This window comes from Danio rerio, chromosome 19, assembly GCF_052040795.2.
Source record: "Danio rerio strain M-AB ecotype USA chromosome 19, GRCz13ab, whole genome shotgun sequence".
Lineage (NCBI taxonomy): Eukaryota > Metazoa > Chordata > Actinopteri > Cypriniformes > Danionidae > Danio > Danio rerio.
Genome location: NC_141039.2, coordinates 50,015,001 through 50,035,978, shown reverse-complemented (window position 1 = coordinate 50,035,978; position 20,978 = coordinate 50,015,001). Strand labels below are relative to the sequence as shown.

The 20,978-nt window shown below is 36.0% G+C and overlaps 2 protein-coding genes across 5 annotated transcripts; one reads left to right on the top strand and one right to left on the bottom strand.

Annotated features, from left to right (window-relative positions):
• Positions 1 to 261: 261 nt before the first annotated feature.
• On the bottom strand, positions 262 to 13,921 carry ncdn (neurochondrin). 2 transcript variants are annotated; one of them, XM_087296082.1, is made up of 10 exons: positions 13,865 to 13,921; positions 13,270 to 13,365; positions 11,816 to 11,994; positions 8,880 to 9,227; positions 8,045 to 8,206; positions 5,679 to 6,233; positions 3,784 to 4,022; positions 3,414 to 3,629; positions 2,646 to 2,788; positions 262 to 624 (listed from the first exon to the last, which is right to left on the bottom strand). In XM_087296082.1, the coding sequence occupies exons 2-10, from the start codon at positions 13,292 to 13,294 to the stop codon at positions 344 to 346; spliced, it is 2,148 nt and encodes a 715-aa protein (XP_087152208.1). In that variant the 5' UTR covers positions 13,295 to 13,365; positions 13,865 to 13,921; the 3' UTR covers positions 262 to 343. The 2 variants fall into 2 exon arrangements, with proteins under 2 accessions (XP_087152208.1, XP_087152209.1); XM_087296083.1 differs by lacking the exon at positions 13,270 to 13,365.
• Positions 13,922 to 14,426: 505 nt separating this feature from the next.
• Positions 14,427 to 19,841, top strand: zgc:114119. Of its 3 annotated transcripts, none has more exons than XR_015516180.1 (5): positions 14,427 to 14,573; positions 15,535 to 15,759; positions 16,296 to 16,454; positions 16,577 to 17,254; positions 17,334 to 17,381. XR_015516180.1 is itself a non-coding variant. In XM_087294950.1 (5 exons), exons 2-5 carry the CDS (start codon positions 15,535 to 15,537, stop codon positions 19,424 to 19,426), a joined length of 570 nt encoding a protein of 189 aa, XP_087151076.1. In that variant the 5' UTR covers positions 14,427 to 15,350; the 3' UTR covers positions 19,427 to 19,841.
• The last annotated feature ends 1,137 nt before the right edge of the window (positions 19,842 to 20,978 follow it).

The window sequence follows — 20,978 nt, the reverse complement described above, 5'->3', positions numbered from 1 at the left end:
TATTACCTACTTACTCACTTTACTTTATTGACCTACTTGCTTAAATACTTCTTTATTTAACTACTTGCTTAAGTTCTCACTTCTTTACTTTATTTACTTACTTGCGTCTTCACTTTATTTACCTACTCACTTACCTACTTATTTTCTCCTTTACTTTATCTACTCATTTACTTTATTAACGTATTGATCTACGTGCTTATATGACTAAATAATAAGAAATGGCCATTCACTGCCATAATAAGAACCATCAGCACCAGCAGATTCAGCTCAAAATCTTCTTTAATTTTCTACTAATGAAACTGAGGCATGAAACTGTACATTTTGTGTGAACTGCCCCCTTTTTTCATTTCTGTTTCTCCAGGGCACGCCGCAGCTCCTCCAGCTGATCTGAGACCTGTGAGTCAGAGCCCAGGCGACAGCAGACGCTCCTCAGCCAGTCTTGATCCCTCATAAGGGTGCGGATCCAGGGCTGATTGAGGACGCAGCCACTCAGAGCCTGCAGACTGAGCCTGTGCAGCTCTAGAGTCTCGTCCCACTGAACGCTGACCTGAGAACAGTCCAGAACCATCCGGAGAAACTGCAGAACTGAGGAGAACCACCGCCGCTGGGCGGCATCAACAGACACTGATGGAGGAAAAACAATAATACACCTGTAAATATGGATATTTCACTCATTTACATTTACTTTATTACTTTTAAAAATCCCCAATAATTTAATCATAAGTTCTAGTAATAAATTAGGATAATAAAAATAATTAAAAACAATACAAAATATCACTATTTAAAAAAATAATCACAATTAAACTTATTATTGATTAAAAATTTATAACATTTTATTTTTTCATTTTCTTTTCGGCTTAGTGCCTTAATTATTAATCTGTAATAATAATAATAATAATAAACAATAAAACAAGTAATTAAATAATTTTAATAATTAAAATTAAATGAATGTTTAATTAAACCATTATCATTGTGGTGTCACGGTGGTGCAGTGGGGGGCACAATCTCCTCACAGCAAAGAAGGTCGCTGGTTCGAGTCCCGGCTGGACCAGTTGGTGTTTCTGTGTGGAGTTTGCATGTTCTCCCCGTGTTGGTGTGGGTTTCCTCCGGGTGCTCCGGTTTCCCCCACAGTTCAAACACATGCACTATAGGGGAATTAATGAACCAGTGTATGAGAGTGTGTGTGTGAGAGAACGAGTGTGTATGGGTGTTTCCCAGTATTGGGTTGCAGCTGTGTAAAACATATGCTGGATAAGTTGGCGGTTCGTTCCACTGTGGCGACCCCTGATTAATAAAGGGACTAAGCTGAAAAGTAAATGAATGAATGAATAATAACAGTAATAATAAAACAATAAAAAATGATGACTACTTTAAAAATAATTACAATAAAATGTATTACTGATTAAAATGTATAATATTTTATCTGTAAAATAAATATGTTATAATATATTTTATATGTAGAGTTAATATGGCCATGTCATTCATTTACATTAGCTTTACAGTCTTAAAATACATGCTTTATTACTTTTAAAGGTCACTAATAATGTAATTTAAAAATTTATTAAATTAAATAATAAAAAATTAAATTGATTAAACTATTATGAATCATTAGTATTATTATTTTTATCATGTTTATACAATCTTTAAATTTTTATTAAATATTTTATGCATAATCAAAAAGTATTGTTATTGTTTTTATAAATCTAATCATATAAATATGATTATAGTAAAATAAACATACAGTTGACGTCAGAATTATTAGCCCCCCCCTTTGAATTTTGTTTTCTTTTTTAAATATTTCCCAAATGATGTTGAACAGATTCAGGAAATGTTCACAGTGTGTCTGATAATATTTGTTCTTCTGGAGAAAGTCTTATTTGTTTTATTTTCGGCTAGAATAAAAGCAGTTTTTAATTTTTATGAACCATTTTAAGGACAATATTATTAGCCCCTTTAAGCTAGATTTGTTTCAGATTGTCTACAGAACAAACCATCGCTATACACTAACTTGCCTGATTACCCTAACCTGCCTAGTTAAGCTAATTACCCTAGTGAAGCCTTTAAATGTCACTTTAAGCTGTATAGAAGTGTCTTAAAGAATATCTAGTCTAATATTATTTACTGTCATCATGGCAAAGATAAATAAATCAGTTGTAAGAGATGAGTTATTAACACTATTATAATTAGAAATGTGTTGAAGAAATCTGCTCTCTGTTAAACAGAAATTGGGGAAATAAATAAACAAGGTGGGCTAATAATTCCGACCTCAACTGTGTGTGTGTGTGTGTGTGTGTATATATATATATATATATATATATATATATATATATATATATATATATAAAAAACTTCATTTTATATATAAATATATATAATATAAAAAATAATATATTAATATTATTATTATTATTAATGCTAATACATTCAATTATTTTTATTTATATTAAAATATTTCTAAATATTACAATTTCATGTTTAAAAGGTACATTTTACTAATATGTAATCATTAATATTTAATGCATTTCTAAACCTCATTTTAAGAATGTATTGAAAGTAAAAAAACAAACAAAAACTTTGTAGACTTTTATGAGTAAACCAGATAAAAATCAGAATTAACATGCATCCGATTTAAACACGTCCAGTACCTGCAGATGCCGGCTTCAGTCTGCTAATCATGAGGCCCAGAGTGCAACAGTAAGCGGCTAAAACCTGGAGCCGTGGCTTATGGAGGAGAACAGGCAGAGCTTCACTCAACAAAACCTCCAGAGCCACGAAACACGGATCCGACCTGAGAGACAAACAGAGCAGGTGACACTCGTTCATACTTGGAGAGTGTGCATGCTTATGTGTGCGTGCGTATATAGGCGTGTGTGTGTGTGTGTGTTTGTGAAAATGTGTATGCATGCATGCTTAAGTGTGAAAATGTGCATGCACATATGTGTATGTATGCGCGTTTGTGTGCATACACGTACATGCTTACATGCGTATGTATGCATGCATATGTGTGGGTGTATGTGTGCGTGCTTGCAAAAATGTCTATGCATGCATGCATATGTGTGCGTGCATGTTTGTGTGTATATATGCATGCATATGTGTGTGTGTGCTTGTGAAAATGTTTATGTGTGTGTATGTGTGCGCACATGCATGTATGTGTGCATGCTTATGTGTGTAAGTGTGCATGCATATATGTGTATGTATGCATGCATATATTTGCATGCATTTGTATCTGCGCACGTGTTTGTATGTGTGCATATGCGTGCATGTGTATATGTGTATGTATGCATGCATATTTGTGTGCGTATGTGTGTGCATATGCGTGCATTATTATGTGTGCATGTGTATATGTGTATGGTATGTATGTATGCATATGTGTGTGTGTGTATGCATACATATTTGTGTGCGTGTGTGTGTACCTGACTCGCTGCGGCTCTGTGATGGTGAAGTTGAGTAAAGTGGAGCAGCAGGTCTCCAGACTGGGCTCTCTGTTCTCCTCCGTCCCGCTCTGAGCTCTTATCGTGTCCCATCCGGAGCTCAGAAACTCCACCAGCAGAGCAGGAGCGTCCAGACACAGAAGCTCCCGCCGCGGCTCATCTTCAGCAGACAGGTGGCACAGCGCCGGCAGCAGGTACCTGACAACAGAAACAATCTTCACCTGGGAATGTTTCAGATGACTTTAGCGCTGACCCTTATTAGATGTCACATATAGTGAAGTAGGATAATCTTTCAGAGTGTAAAAAAAGCAAAGTATTCCCTCTTTAACTTAAACACGCAGTATTGCCCTACCGAAGGGCAGCATCTCTGCTCCAGGTCCTGTCGTGTGCAGTATTGCTGATGGACATTTTTGACATCCACTCAGCGAGACCCTTTTCTCCTCCATTAAAGTGAGTTTTAGCGTAGCCGATGAGAAAAGGCAGGAGTTTAATAACGTCGTCCTTCAGACAGGAGGTTTCCTCAGCGAGCCAAGCGCAGAGACAGCGGAAAGTGGCGAAAACAAACGGATCATCATAACTCGCCTCTTCCACCTGAAGGAGAAATCAAGCACACTTTAGAGCTGGTAAACAATCTCAATTTATTTGACTTGAACTAAAGAGATTTCAACATTAAACAGACAGCGCACTTGCATTTAATATGCCATTATTAGTGTACATTCATATTTGTGTATTTAATATGATTGACGGACACCAAAATGAAGCATCTCTGCTGCTTTTTCAATTCAAAATCTGAAGTCTTTTTCATTATAAGCACTTAAATTATTTCATATAAACACTTATTCAGATTTGTTTGGTATTGGTATCCATAAAAATATTAATAAAAACAAAACAGCAGCAGTTTTCAACGCTCATAACAATCAGACATTTTTCTAAATAGTCATCGCAATGATTTCTGAAAGATCATGGACACTTAAAGGGACCGTTCACCTAAAAATCTAACTGTGTCATGATTTACTCACATTTGACTTGTTCCAAACCTGTTCATTTTGTTCTGTTGAAGACAGCAGAAGATATTTTGAAGAATGTTGGAAACCTGTAACCATTGAAATCCATAGTTTTTCCTACCATAGAAGTCAATGGTTACAGGTTCCCAACATTCTTCAAAATATCTTCTGCTGTTCTTTTTGCCGTGAACTACTCGTTTAAGACTGTAGCGATGCCAAAAATTCAGCTTTAGATTTTCACAAAAATGCTTGATCGTTTGTTGAACACAAGAGATACTTTGAAGAATGTTGCAAACCTGTAACCATTGAATTCCATAGTATTTGTTTTGTCAATAGTTACAGGTACCCAACATTCTTCAAAATTTCTTCTTTTGTTCGTTTCGGCGTGAACTACTCATTTAAGACTGAAATATCTTCAAAATATCTTCTTTTGTGTTCAGCTGAAAAATAATAAAAACTCAAACTGGTTTAAAACCATTCATAAATTTTAAATCATAACAGAATTTCTGTTTTTGAGTGAACGACCCCTTTAAGACTGTAGTAAAGATGCAAGAAATTCAGCATTTGATTTCAAAAATAAATTAAAGTTTACAAACGAATAAAACACAAATCAGTTATTTAAAATCACAAAACATTAATCTATTTTTCAGTCCATTCCCACCTGTTTGAGATCGTAGATTTCAGCAGAAAAGGCCTCCTCCAGATCTCAGAGAACCTGCCAGCTCTGCTTGAGGCTTTATTCAATTAAATGTGGGCATTTAATTTCAAGCTTTTAGTATTGGGGACAGTTCACCCAAAAATCAAATGTCTGTCATGAATTACTCACCTTTGACTTGTTCCAAAACTATTTATTTTTTTGTTGTTCTTATGAAGACAAAAGAAGATATTTTGAATAATGTCGGAAACCTGTAACCATTGAAATCCATAGTATTTGTTTTTCCTACCACAGACGTCAATGTTCACAGGTTTCCAACATTCTTCGAAATATCTTCTTTTGTATTCACAGAATAAAAATAAAATAAAAAACTAAAACAAAAAAACTCATCCGACTTAAAACAATTCAAAAACAAAATTAAAACAGAGTTTAAATTTCAGTGTGAACTACCCCTTTAAGAATGAGTAGTGATGCAGAAAAAAATTCAGGTTTAGATTTCAAAAATAAATCAAAGTTTACAAAATAATAAAACACAAATCAGTTATTTAAACTCACAAAACATTAATCTATTTTTCAGTCCATTCCTACCTGTTTGAGATAGTAGATTTCAGCAGAAAAGGCCTCCTCCAGAGCTCCGAGGACCTGCCTGCTCTGCTGGAGGCTCAGCCCAGAGATGGCTGTCTGTTTTGGGGCTGCATCTGAAGTGCAGGCCTGCTCCATTGCTGCTTCCATGATCCGATAGCAGGCTGTGAGTGTGTTTTGGAGGCTTAAAGAAATCTCAGTCCCTGGCGGCTCCTCCAAACCCATCCTCACCTCCACACACGCCCGGTTCACCAGCAAACAGCAGAATTTCGGATTTCCCACAGACTCCCATCCAAACAGATCCAGAAGACACGCGGATAACACTAAAACTGCGCCTAAATGCTCTTGCTTGATCTTCCCTTGAACCAAAGGCCTCAACGAAGCCCAGAGATGTCCCACGATCTCCTTAAAATCTGTATTTTCATTCTCAACCCCGGGCGGAGGAAGAAACAGCGGTATCCGAGAGCACATCTCCAATCGAGCCTCATTTGAAGCTTCGCTGAAATCTTGTGAAATGTTTCTTAGGAGTGAAAGAAGTTCAGATGAGTGCTTATACCAACTCTGAAGAGGAAAAGAGAGAGATTTGAGTTTATTGGCATTTAGACATACCAATATTAATTATAATATTAATATAAATGATTAGTTATTATTAATATGCCCACATGAAATCTGCATGTGCACAGGATTTTTGAGCCCATTATTCAGGCTATTAGTAAATATTAGTTCTGGGAAAGGATTAATCACATCTAAAATAAAAGTTAATGTAATATTCATATTATATTAATAATTAACATAATATATGTGTGTACATTATATATATTTATTAGGTACATGCAACACACACATATAGAAACAAAACTATACACATTTTTTACATAGATATTTAAATTTAAATTAAATTTGTATCACATACCCACACACACACACACACACACACACACACACACACACACATATATATATATATATATATATATATATATATATATATATATAAAACATTTTAAATATATGCATGCATGTGTGTATTTATACACTCACCAGCCACTTTATTAGGTACACCTGTCCAACTGCTTGTTAACGCAAATTTGTAATCAGCCAATCACATGGAATGAGGAAGAAAGGGGATTTAAGAGACTTTGAACGTGGCATGGTTGTTGCTACCAGACGGGCTGATCTGAGTATTTCAGAAACTGCTGATCTACTGGGATTTTCACGCACAACCATCTCTAGGGTTTACAGAGAATGCTCCGACAAAGAGGAAATATCCAGTGAGCGGCAGTTCTGTGGGCACAAATGCCTTGCTGATGAGGCCAGAGGTCAGAGGAGAATGGCCAGACTGGTTCCAGCTGATAGAAAGGCAACAGTAACTCAAATAAGCACTCGCTACAACCGAGCTCTGCAGAAGAGCATCTCTGAACACACAACACGTCCAACCTTGAGGCGGATGGGCTACAGCAGCAGAAGAGCACACCGGGTGCCGCTCCTGTCAGCTAAGAACAGGAAACTGAGGCTACAATTCACACAGACTCACCAAAACTGGACAATAGAAGATTGGAGAAACGTTGCTGCTCTGATGAGTCTCCATTTCTGCTGACACATTCGGATGCTCGGCTCACAATTTGGCCTCAACAACATGAAAGCATGGATCATCCTGCCTTGTATCAGCGGTTCAGGCTGGTGGTGGTGGTGTAATGGTGTGGGGGAGATTTTCTTTGGGTCCATTAGTACCAATTGAGCATCAACGCCACAGCCTACCTGAGTATTGCTGCTGACCATGTCCATCCCTTTATGAGCACAGTGTCTTCATCTTCTGATGGCTACTTCCAGCAGGATAACGCAGCATGTAATAAAGCTCAATCATCTCAGACTGGTTTCTTGAACATGACGATGAGTTCACTGTACTCAAATGGCCTCCACAGTCACCAGAGCTCAATCCAATAGAGCAGCTTTGGGATGTGGTGGAACGGGAAATCATGGATGTGCAGCCGACAAATCTGCAGCAACTGTGTGATGCTATCATGACAATATGGAGGAAAATCTCTGAGGAATATTAACAGTAGCTTGTTGAATCTGTGAAGGATTAAGGCAGTTCTAAAAGCAAAAGGGGTCCAACACGGTACTAGTAAGGTGTACCTAATAAAGTGGCCGGTGACATGATACATACACATACTTCAATTAGGTCTAAACAAACTTTTATTTTGGATGCATTTAATCATGGTTAATGTTTGCCTGGCACTAAAAAATATATACTTATTTAGTTTTTAATATTAATTTCACTCATGATAAGCAAATGATTTACAGTATGTACAAACAGTCAATAAATTAACATTTTTTTATCATATAACATGAATAAAAGTGCATGTGCAGACCTGAGTCCTGACTCCAGAAGACAGCAGGCGTCCCAGCAGCGGAAGGGCTTTTTCTTTACTCAGGGTTTGTTTTTTGATTACGGCTCTGCATAACGCTGGAACGGCCCCGCGGGACAGGAGCTGCTCGGGGCCCTTTTCTGAAGCACACACTGCGTTTAGAACCTGATGACAATTAGCTGATGTTAATTTCATTATTAAAGAATAATAACACACAATAAAATTAAATATATACTGTAGTCAACATCTGAAGTGGATCAAAACCTTTCATAAAAGTTGTCCTGAAACCAAAATGTGTATTGAACAATATTAATACCATACAAATATTAATTTATTATACAATAACATTACTTTTGATTTAATGGAAATGTGTGAACTGTGCCATGATGACAGCACTAATAGTGGACCAAGACACTAGTGTTCAGCTTAAAGTGACATTTAAAGGCTTTACTCGGGTAATTAGGGTAAAGTTAGGGTAATTAGGCAAGTCATTGTATAACAGTGGTTTGTTCTGGAGACAATCCAACACTAATATTGCTTTAGGGGGCTAATAATATTGACCTTAAAATGGCTTTAAAACAATTAATAACTGCTTTTATTCTAGCCGAAATAAAACAAATAAGACTTTCTCCAGAAGAAAAAATATTATCAGACATACTATGAAAATTTCCTGAATCTGTTCAACATCATTTGGGAAATATGTGAAAAATATTAGACCAAATCATTAAGACTTGGTGATCACAAAACAAATGAATAATACAAAATAAAAATATATGCATTCATCATCATCAAAAATTCTCAACAGCTTCACTTCACCAACATAAACAAACCAAAATACCTGGTAACAATCAGAAAGCAGAGGCTCATCTGTGGTGAATGTGGTCTGAGCGTCTGCAGATCTGCTCTCGTCTTCATCTTCAGTGTGTTTCTGTCCGTTCTCCAGGATGTTGAGTAACAGTGGGATAGTGCTGAGGAGCTGAGGGTGAGGCAGCAGGTTCGAGTCTGTGCTGAGAGCGGCTAGAAGCGCGGCGGCCAGAGAGATCAGCTCCTGCGCAGGCAAACCAGCGCTCTCCACCCCCCGACACGCCGTCAGCAGAAGACGAGCAGGTAAATCCAAACCCACCGCCTCAAAAATACGCTGCAGAGTCTCGGGATCCAGCTGCGCAGCGGGACACAACCTCGTGATCTAAATGCACAAAGAGAACCATGAGCAATGTGTGCATACACTGAGCATCAGAGGGTCAAATATATTTCCGTATTAAACCTGTAATTTTTTCTGTAATACATCAGTCAGATGTAAATATTTAATTCAATTACATGTCATTTATAAATCAAACTTACTTAAGTGTGCAGTGTTTGAGTGATATTGAGTCTATTTTGACCTCTGATTGAATGTTTCAGCAGATTCTCAAAGACTTTTAATAAAAAACAAACGCTGAGAAGTTTGCATTCGTGCACCAGTAAACAGATAACCATGAAAGTGGTGGGCTGTATCTGCCGCATTCAGACTGAATATATAAGTATCAGTGGTAAACCCCATCAAGATCCTGGCTTGACAGCCATATTCATGACAGAAATAAAAACACAGGCATGTTAGTGCTATTTGAATTTCAAAACAATCGATACCAATAAAGAAAATTATAATAAAGTATTGATTACAAACAATTGCACTCATTGTAAAGTTGTATTGATGATAGTTGAGAACAGTAATTATAAAGTAGAAACAATTTTGCTTAGTCCTCCTTTACATTTAGACAGTTGCTAAGACAGTCCAGTCTGTTGACATTATCGGGGGACAATGTGGACCTTTTCTTTGGAATGATGTGAGCTGAGAGTGAAAACTGGCATTTCGGTGCGGAATTTTGTGGCTACTGGTGCTGCGACAAGGACGTAAGCAGCATCAAGCGGTACATCAAAGGCACACACAGGTACACATTGTGTCACACCAAAGCGCACGCACACAGACACACACACACACACACACACAACGCGCGCAGGACAGGGCAGCTGGAGCGACTCCCTTCAGATTCAACGCGCATTCTAAAGTATGGCTGTATTTCACAAAGATTCTAACACAACAACGCAAAGCAGACGCTTAACAAAACTTGTGTTTAAGGGGGACACAGGTCAAACTTAATGAAACATTGGAGGGCGCATGCTAAAAGGCAGAGGAATGCGCTGTCTTTAACAGCTCGCGACTTCATCTGGCACTTTTCGAGTACATTTACATGGACACCAATACTCAGATTTTAATATGATTGTGATTATACTCTTATTAAGAGTCGACCATGCAAGCAGCGATTTTTGATTACCTTAAAGGACCACCGAGTCACGAAATGCGGAGGTTTTTTCAGAAGTCGAAATTTAAAAATGACACCTGAAATTGCATGAAACTGTGGAGGAAACGCTGGAAAGCCTGGTAATACGACATTAATTGTTTTATACTGAAACCTGCCTTAAAAAAGTGCTTCCTTGGTCTTATCCATATTTTTTTGCATGTTTAACACACGTCGGCCACAACAGGAAATATAAAAAAAACTGCAACTGCGTTAATTTTTTTTAACACGTTAAACATTTCAAATTAATCGCATGCGTTAACGCACTAATTTTGACAGCACTAATATATATATTTTCCTGCAGAGACTGCAATCATGCATTCACAATGGTTTGAACCCTTATAGGGGAGATCAAATGTATATTAAGGTTATTTCTTATTTTAATTATTTAAAATACAGACCAGAGCAAAGCAGAGTTCAGATTAGAGTTTTTGTCTTGTTTCTAGTATAAATATTTAAAGATAGTCAAATCAGGAAGCGTTTTCTAAACAAGCAAAACATTTAGTCTTGGTTTCAGAAATAATAAGTCAAAATAAGAAAATAACTACAGTTGAAGTCAGAATTATTAGCCCCCTTTTGATTTTGTTTTTCTCATTTAAATATTACCAAAATGATTTTTAACAGGGCAAGGAATTTTTCACAGTATGCCTGATAATATTTTTTCTTCTGGAGAAAGTCTTATTTGTTTTATTTCGGCTAGAATTAAAGCAGTTATTAATTTTTTAAAACCCATTTTTGGGACAATATTATTAGCCCCTTTAAGCCAATTTTTTTTCCGACAATCTACAGAACAAACCATTGTTATACAATAACTTGCCTAATTACCCTAACCTGACTAGTTCACCTTATTACCCTAGTGAAGCCTTTAAATGTCACTTTAAGCTGTACAGAAGTGTCTTGAAAAACATCTAGTAAAATATTATTTACTGTAATCATGATAAAGATAAAATAAATAAGTTTTTAGAAATGAGTTATTAAAACTATTATGATTAGAAATGTGCTGAAACAATCTTCCCTCCATTAAACAGAAAATGGGGAAAAAATAAACAGGGGCGCTAATAATTCAGGGGGGCTAATAATTCTGACTTCAACTGTATATTATTTAGCCAATTACCCTGATTATTTAGTTTGTTTTAAGAAAAAACTCACTTATTTTTGACATGTTATTTCTGAGGATTTTAAGTGACTAAAACACTGAAGTATATGGATGGCAGGTGCCCACAATGTACAGTTTGTGATCATTTCTTTGTTTTATTCTGTTGATATTTGATTGAAATATGGAAATATGGGTGGATAGTGCTGCGTTTCTATAAAGAGCTCAGTGTAGCCGTCATTATGGCTCAGTGTTATTTATTTATTTTTTTACCTGGCAGGTCTACACACACGTCACATGACTGAAAACTATATATTGGCACCCTGAGTGTAGGTGTGTTTGTACCAGGAGCAGCGCTGCCAGTGTGTGGCTGTCGTTCTTGGCATGATTGAGGGCATGAAGGCATCGCTCCAGCAGCTCTCTCTGAGACGGGCTCAGGGCCCCCGGGCTGTCAGCAGAGCCAGAGCCGGGCCCTTCAGTGCTGGAGCCAGGACAGCCTATCTCTGCCATCTTCACATTCAATCCTATATAAAACACACATCAGATATGCTGCTATTAACTGCAGAACCTAATATATGCACATATAAACACACATCACATAAACTGTTGGATCAAATATATGTGCATGAGGACATATTACACAGATTTATTTACTTAAATATTATTTTAGTCAACGAACATCTTTAGAAATAGAAAAATAATGCACAAAAAATCATGCAAAATAAAATAAACAAATAAAAATAAACTAAATTTAATATATATATATATATATATATATATATATATATATATATATTTACACACACACACACACACACACACACACATATATATATATATATATATATATATATATATATATATATATATATATATATATATATATATATATATACATACATATATATATATATATATACATATACATATATATATACATATACATATATATATACATATACATATATATATATATATATATATATATATATACATATATATATACATATACATATACATATATATATACATATACATATATATATATATATATATATATATATATACATATATATATATATATATATATATATATATATATATATATATATATATATATATATATATATTAAATTTAGTTTATTTTTATTTATTTATTATATATATTATTTATTTATTTATTTATTTTTTCCTCTTACATTGTTTTATTTAGTCTCTCATATAATATATATCTGCAAAATTATAAAAAATAGGACTTTACAAACTTTATTATAAATAAATCATATAAACATTTGGATATTATTTAAAGAAAATACTACAATTAATTTTTAAAAATGCATAATATATTTACTATTCATATGCATAATTTTACATTTTTTTAAAAATCTGTAAAATTTAGATTTTTTTGAAACACATCAGATACACTGTTATTAACTGCTGGACTAAATACATGTGCATGAGAAGAACTGATGGCTAAAACACTTAATTGAGGTAAAGTTTTTATATTCACACATTCAGACGTTCTCCTCAATAATATAAAATCAGAAAAGTACTTATGCAAACGACTATCAAAGTACAATGTTGTTCACAGTCAATTAAATAGTGCTAATGATGTTTTGAAGTCATGTTTACAAGCAATTTCAATCTGAATATTCAAAGTAGTGTGGTGAACAATATAGGCACGATAACACTAATTGTCAGTGTTCAAAAACGATAACCAACTTTACCTCTATAAACACTTATACAGCTGCTTTATAAGGATAGTTCAGCCAAAAAATGTAAGTTTACTCCCTTTTTACTCAACCTCAAGTGGTTATAAACCATTATGAGCTGTTTTCTTCTGTTGAACACTAAAGAAGATATTTTGAAGAATGCTGAAAGCCTGTAACCATTGACTGTAGTAGGAAAACAAATACTATTGAGGTTAATGGTTACCAGTTTCCACATTTCTTCCAAATATCTTCTAACAGAAGAAAACAACTCATAAAGGTTTGTAAAGGGTGAGTAAATGATGACAGAATTTTCAGTTTTAGGTGAACTGACCCTTTAATACCGAGGAAACGTTCAAGCTTATCTGTACAGCTCGTTTCACAATAACTTAACTAATCACCCCAAAGCGCACACTATTACATCACAAACAAAATCAGAAAGACGTTTTTAAAACGTTATCAAGATTAAAAGTTTATATATGGTTAATTTACAGATCGTTTACTGTTATTTTATATTTCATTACTGTATTATTAAGACAGAGTAAGTTAAATTAACTGACTAAGTAACAACAAGCTAAGTCATATTTTAACACACATATACATGGCATAAATCATCTAAAAAAAGTGTAGATAAAATTTAAAAAAGTAATAAATATACACCATTTTATTACAGTAGTCAACAAACCTGAAGCAGGCAGGATTCTCGAACACACACGCTGAAGATACGCGGATGAAACATCTCGCGAAACAAAATGAGAGGACACGATTTCAAAATAAAGGTCTTTGGGTAATCGAAAGCATATTTTTTTACAGTCTCTGGCATAATGTCAAAGTTTTTTTTTGTATTGTATGGTCATCAACCATGTGGAGCTGAGAATTGTTGATTACCGAAAATTGTAGTCTAGGGGAAATATATACATGAATACCAATTATTAACGTGAAATGATGTATACCTTTAAAACAATGATTTATTTACTACTGCTTTATTATTCCGACTATCGTTTTTCTATATAAGCAAAGTTATAAATAACATGGAACGTGAACACTTTTAGTAGAAACTCATGTTTTGAAATATTCATTATTTTTATGTAATGTTATTATGTATGTAATTTGTTTCTTTTTTGCACCTGTTTTTATTGTACTTTTTAAAAGCTGTTGTAATATACAATATGTTCAATAAAAATGTTAAATAATATTACCAAAAAAACATGAAACAATAAATTAGTAGAGGTACCTTTATGTGATCCATGAAACCGGAAATGATAACACGAGTGATGGCTGACGCTCCGTTTGAAACTGAATGGAAGCAAGCGGAGAAATCGTTCAAATAAAAGGAGATTATTACTCTTATCCGCCGGAATTAAACTAATTAAGGAGCAGCACAGAGAAGCGCAGTGAGTTTTTTCGCCTTTATATTCATTCCTCATCCGTTCGCTCGTTGTTCTTTTATAAACACGGTTCAGTTTTGTTCATTCATGAAGTGATAACGTAAATTCACCCACAAATGGAAATTCTGCCATCATTTACTTGTTTCAAACCATTATCAAGTTGTTCTTCTGTTAAACTCTAAAATAGATATTTAGAAAAATGTTGAAAACCGCTAATTACCTATTGACTTCCATTGAGGTACGGTTGGTTTTATATTCGCACATTCATTCGGTGACAGCTTGTGACGGGCTCTCTATATTGTTTACCCTGGTACTTTAAATATTCGGCTTGGAATCAATCAAGAGTGACTTCAAAACAACATTAGCACTATTTGACTGCAAACAGTGTTGTACTTTAATAGTCATTGTTCTATTAAATCTATAAATATGGTTTAGGGTTCATTCAGTATGGGGGTGTGCGAGAGATCTGCAGAGTGGATGATCAACATCAACAGCCTGAGGTATCAAGACATCTGTGCTGCCCATTACATTACAAACCACAGGAGAGGGACAATTCTCCAGCAGGATAGCGCTCCTGCTCATACTTCAGCCTCCACATCAAAGATCCTGAAAGCAGAGAAGGTCAAGCTGCTCCAGGATTGGCCAGCCCAGTCACCAGACATCAACATTATTGAGCATGTCTGGGGTATGATGGAGGCATTGAAGATGAATCTTGATGAACTCTGGGATCCTGCTGAATGCTTTCTTCTTCATTCCAGATGACTTTATTAATCAGTGATTTGAGTCATGTCAGAGATGTATGGATGCAGTCCTCCAAGCTCATGATGGAGTCAGACACAATATTCATTCTGTCTCCACTGCAGCAGGACTTTATATTCTATACTGGACATTATTTTCTGCAGATTCGCACTTTGTGTTATCAATGCTGAAACGATATATGACTATAAACCATGTTGCTGTGTTTCAGATGTCGGCTCCTCTTCCTCAGAAGGCTCTGGCTACGGCTCTGTCCACCGTTCCTCCATCTCAGGCTCAGTCTGGCCTGCCGCCGGGTGTTCCTCCACCTGGTGCGGCTCCTCAGAGTGCTCTGCGGGAGATCTCACCCGTTTACCTATGCCGAATCGGACAGGAGACTGTGCAGGACATCGTCACCCGCACCATGGAGATCTTCCAGATCACACGGGCCACACAGGTCAGTCCAGCAGAGTCTAACTGCTCCTTCACGATATTAAAAAAACACTTAATATCACAGCACATAATATTAGAATAGATATTCTTACACTAGCATTCATCTTAAAGTGACATTTAAATGCTTAACTAGGGTAATTAGGGTAAAGTTAGGGTAATTAGGCAAGTCGTTGTATAACAGTGGTTTGTGCGGGAGACAATTCAAAATGAAAATAGCTTAAAGGGGCTAATAATATTGACCTTAAAATGTTTTTAAAAAAATTAAGAACTGCTTTTATTCTAGCCGAAATAAAACAAATAAGATTTTCTCCAGAAGATAAAATATTATAGGAACTACTGTGAAAAACTCCTCAATCTGTTCAATATCATTTGGGAAATAACAAAAAAAAACTGTTGGTTTGTGTGTGTATATATGTATATATATCTTTTTTCCCGTTTTGTTCTCACCTGTTATATGTTCCTAAAAAAATCAATAAAGATCTAGTGTTAATAAAGTAATAATCGTCTTTGACAACACTTTAAAAACCGCGTGTGTTGTAGCTGCCCAACGGTGTGACCCAGAGTCAGGCGGCGTATCAGGACCGCTTCGGGAAGCTGCAGGAGCATCTGCGTCAGCTGACTTTACTTTTCCGGAAGCTGCGTCTGCTGTACGAGCGCTGTGTGGAGATGACCTCTGACCTCCAGGAGACTCCAGCCGAGGTATTCTCATAAACTACTTTTGCAGTTTAATTTGGTTGAAATGTTTATTCCCTCTGAACATGTGCACAATAAATCAATAATTGATGTTTTTGTCAATAATGCGTGTGCTGTAACTCCTGCAGCTGGTGCCGTATGTTGGCGAGGAGGTGTCTGCTGTGAGAGTGGAGCTGTGCAGTCCTGCGGTTCTACAGGAGAGACAGGAGGTTCTGGAGGTGCTTTTGCTTTCATTGCTTTCTCTCAACATGCTGCTGCATTGCCAGTATGTTAGTACAACAGAATATCTAAAGCTGGATCACAAAATTAGCCTCAGGGCCGATCACACTAAACACCACTTTCCAATCTGACTATGTGAGGTGCAACGCACTGCCTTTTTGGTTGTTGTTGTTGTTAACAAGAAAAAAGTTGTGCGCTGCACTGTTTAGTCGCTAGACCACGACTGAATCAGCTTCGTATTGTGCATGAGCACTGCTGTGGATTTTGTTGTAATTGTAATATGTGACATTCATAAATTGTGATATTCAAGATTGTTGAAGCTCCGGATAATTTCAAACAGCATCGTCTCTCCTCCATCTTTGAGAGTTTCCGTAGTCGTCTTGACAACACAAACACTGCCGTCGCCTCAACAGAAACCCCGCCTCTGCTTGCATATTTTTTAAATATTTGTAGTTTTTTTTTTAAAGCCCTCAGATTGGAGATTTTCAAATAACACTATTTTTGCCAAATACTGTCCTATCCTAATTATACGTCAATGCAAAGCTTATCAGCTTTCAGAAAATAAAGTCTGATGATATGCATCCCCAGTAAACAACTCACTGATTCAAATGATTCACTCAGAGTTATGCTGTGTTCACACCAGATGCGGAACGCGCGGATAAATAGCCGCGTGAACATTTGAGTTTACTCGCTTTATTCGCGCGTCAAATTCACTTCAGAACAGACGCGGAATCGCGTGATGGGCAGGTCTTCTGTCTGCCCGAAGACTCTAGCTTTATAGCTAAATGGCTAACATGGATTTTATGAAGAAAATAACAGTGTTTATGTGCTTTATAAAGACTGAAAAGCAGCGTTGATACGTTTAGGGCCGTGTCTGAGTCCACTACATCCTTTCAGAGGTGCATCCAGCTCTGTGAGCTCATAAACTCCTCCAGAAACTGAACCTGGATGACGGAGGCTTTCAGCGGTGCTTCTGACTGAGCCAAGCCCAGTTTGATGAACTGTTGTCGGTGAAGGCTGGAGGATTTCCCTCGGAACACCGACAGCAGGTTCTACGTCACAATCACGCCCCCACAAGAGCAAGCTTCTGATTGGTTAACGCGGCGCGAATGTACGCTGAAGTTTAGATTTTCGAATTCGAGAGATTCGCGCGAAACGCTCGTTAAGCGCGTCAAACACGCAAAACACTCAATTCGCCCCGCGCAATTTGCGTCATTCGCGCGTATCGCGCCGCAGAATGTCTATTCACGCATTTGCATTGACTTAACATGTAAATCACTCGCGCTTGACGCGTGTGCCGCGTCTGGTGTGAACGCAGCATCAGTCTCCAGTCAACAACTCACTGATTCAAATGATTCACTCAGAGTGAGTCTCCAGTCAACAACCCACCGATTCGACTTTGCCTCACAAGTATCTTATTACAAATAAAGTAAAAGAAGTAACATTTAAATTAATTCACAAATGTTATCCTACTAAGGCCTGTCTTCAGAAATATGAGCCTGACATTGATTTAAACTGCTCATTCTGTCACTCTTCGGAGGAAGACTCTATTCATTTGTTCTGGCAGTGCTCCTTCACAGAGAGATTCTGGTCAGATTTGTTGATCTTTATTCAATCTTATATTATGAGTGACTTTTCCTTTTCTTTTAAAGTTATATTCTTTGGATTGTTTGATGACTCTAAAGAAAACATGGAAAAAGTATATGTAGTTAATTTGTGTATTCTATTAGCCAAGTTTCATATTCACAAACAGAAGTTTAGTGGCTCTAAACCTTTTTTTGATCTGTTCAAAATCGACCTAGACCAATATTTGGAATCTATCCAGCATTCTCTTCATCCAAAAGCAACAAAAACGGTATCCTTATATTCTTCTTTTGTGTCTCTTTAAGATGTAACTTAAAGGTAACTTTATTTCATCAGTCTTATTTTTGTTACCCTGGCGTTTATTTGTCTTTGTGTGTATTTCTGTGCATTTGTTTATTTATTTGTATTATTTGTCTCTATGTATGTAATTGTATTTGATCGACATCTTTAATAAAAAAAAACAACAACAACTCACTGATTCAAATGATTCACTCAGAGTGAGTCTCCAGTCAACAACTCACTGATTCAGCGTTTGATTAGTATTATACATTGCTAAGGTTGTAATCAGGACAATGATCTTTCAAAATGTTTCAGGATTCTTTAAATAAAATATTCAAAAGGCTGACTTTTAATATAATACATTATAAATATTCTTTAGGTCACATTTAAGCAGTTGTCTGCGATGCATGCATTAATTAATAGTAGTGCTGGGCAAAGATTTATTATAAATTAATTTTTTTTATAGGTTTATTATAAATTTAATTAATTAATTTATTATTAAAAGTCTGTTTTGATGATATATTATGTATATGTGATGCATAGAAACAACTATTTTGTCACATAAATATTTAAATTTGTAAATAATTTGCATCCTATACATATACATTTTAGATCTAAATAAGCATAAACATTTTTTTTCAAACATATGCAAGCATGTGTGTAATTATATATGCATAATAAATATTTACTATACACACACACATTATGTAAAAACAATCTTTTATTTTGAATGCAGTTAATTGTGATTAATGTTTGCTCAGCACTACAGATGACTAAACTTGTTTGTTTTTTATTAACAGAAAGTGAGGCAGAAGAACCAGGAGATGAAGATGCTGATGGACCAGATGAGGAACCTGCTGTGGGATGTTAATGCCATGCTGACCATGCGGAAATAACAGCCATTCTGGCACATATCAGAACACCTTCATCCATATCACGCACAATATTGACTAGATCCTGACACGTGAGCTCAGTCTCGGCAGCTCTGTGTGGTGCTGCCTCATTTACTATGGTAAATCTCAGCTCTCTGATTAACATCTGCTTCATCAGGCACTGAATTATGAGCAGTGTAATGGTGTAATTCTGAAAGCCGTGCTGCTGATGTAGGCGGGATTGTGAATGAGGTCTGTAAATAATAATGTTTACACTTTGGTCTTTTGTGCACTGAAACGTTTCACACTTTTGTACTGTGGTGAATCGAGGGTTTTACACTCCTCAAATCTGGAAAGACAGTCTAAAAGAGTCTCGTGTATTGTGGAGTGCTCGTTTTTTTATTGTAAACTAAATTTGTTTTGCACAAAATGAAAGAAAGTGTTGTGTTTTCTTTCAGTGTTTATGGAATATCATTAGCTTTAGACTCATAAATGCTCTATTTCACCCTACAATGGTTTAAGACAGGATTTATTCATTATTACATGATATTGTGGTGTTTTAAAGACTGTGGAATATTTAACTACTGTTGGAAGTATATTTACTACACCACAACACTAGATTGATGACGTTACAGTAAATGTGTTCATCATTTTATAGAGAGTCATTTCTGATTTGAATCAGTGAGTCATTGACTGTAGACTCACTCTGAACAGCTCATTTAAATCCAGGAGGCTAGTGGACATATTAAAAGTGGGGGGGGGGGGGGGGGGGGGGGGATCTATGAAGTTTACGTTCATATAATCATTAATAACCTGTTTCTAAATGGTCCGTTTCTACAAGTGAGGGGGACGTGTATCCCCCGTCCCCCCAGTTGCTACTCCCCTGTTTGAATCAGTGAGTTGTTTACTAAAGATTCAATATGAGCAAATAATTTGAATCTGGGTTGTTTACTAGAGACTCACTCTGAACAGATCATTTGAATCAAAAATGAACTTGAATCAAGTGAGGGGGACGTATATCCCCCGTCCCCCCCAGTTGCTACTCCCCTGTTTGAATCAGTGAGTTGATTACTAAAGATTCAGTCTGAGTAAATCATTTGAATCAGCGAATTGTTAACTGAAGACTCTAAATAAATCATTTGAATCAATGAGTTGTTTACCGGAGACTCACTCTGAAAAAAAAATTTGAATCAGTAAATTGTTTACTAAAGATTCAGTCTGATCAAATCATTTGAATCAGTGAGTTGATTACTAAATATTCAGTCTGATCAAATCATTTGAATCAGTGAGTTGATTACTAAAAATTCAGTCTGAGCAAATCATCTGAATCTGATTTGTCTACAGGAGATGCTGAACGTATCATATGAATCAGTAAGTTGTTTACTAAAGATTCAGTCTGAGCAAATAATTTGAATCAGTGAGTTGTTAAGTAAAGACTGTATGAATTTTTTGAATCAGTAAGTTGTTAACTGAATACTCTGAAAGAAGCATTTGAATCAATGAGTTGTTTACTAGAGACACTAAACAAATAATTTGAATCAGTGAGTTGTTTACTAAAGATTCAGTCTGAGCAAAC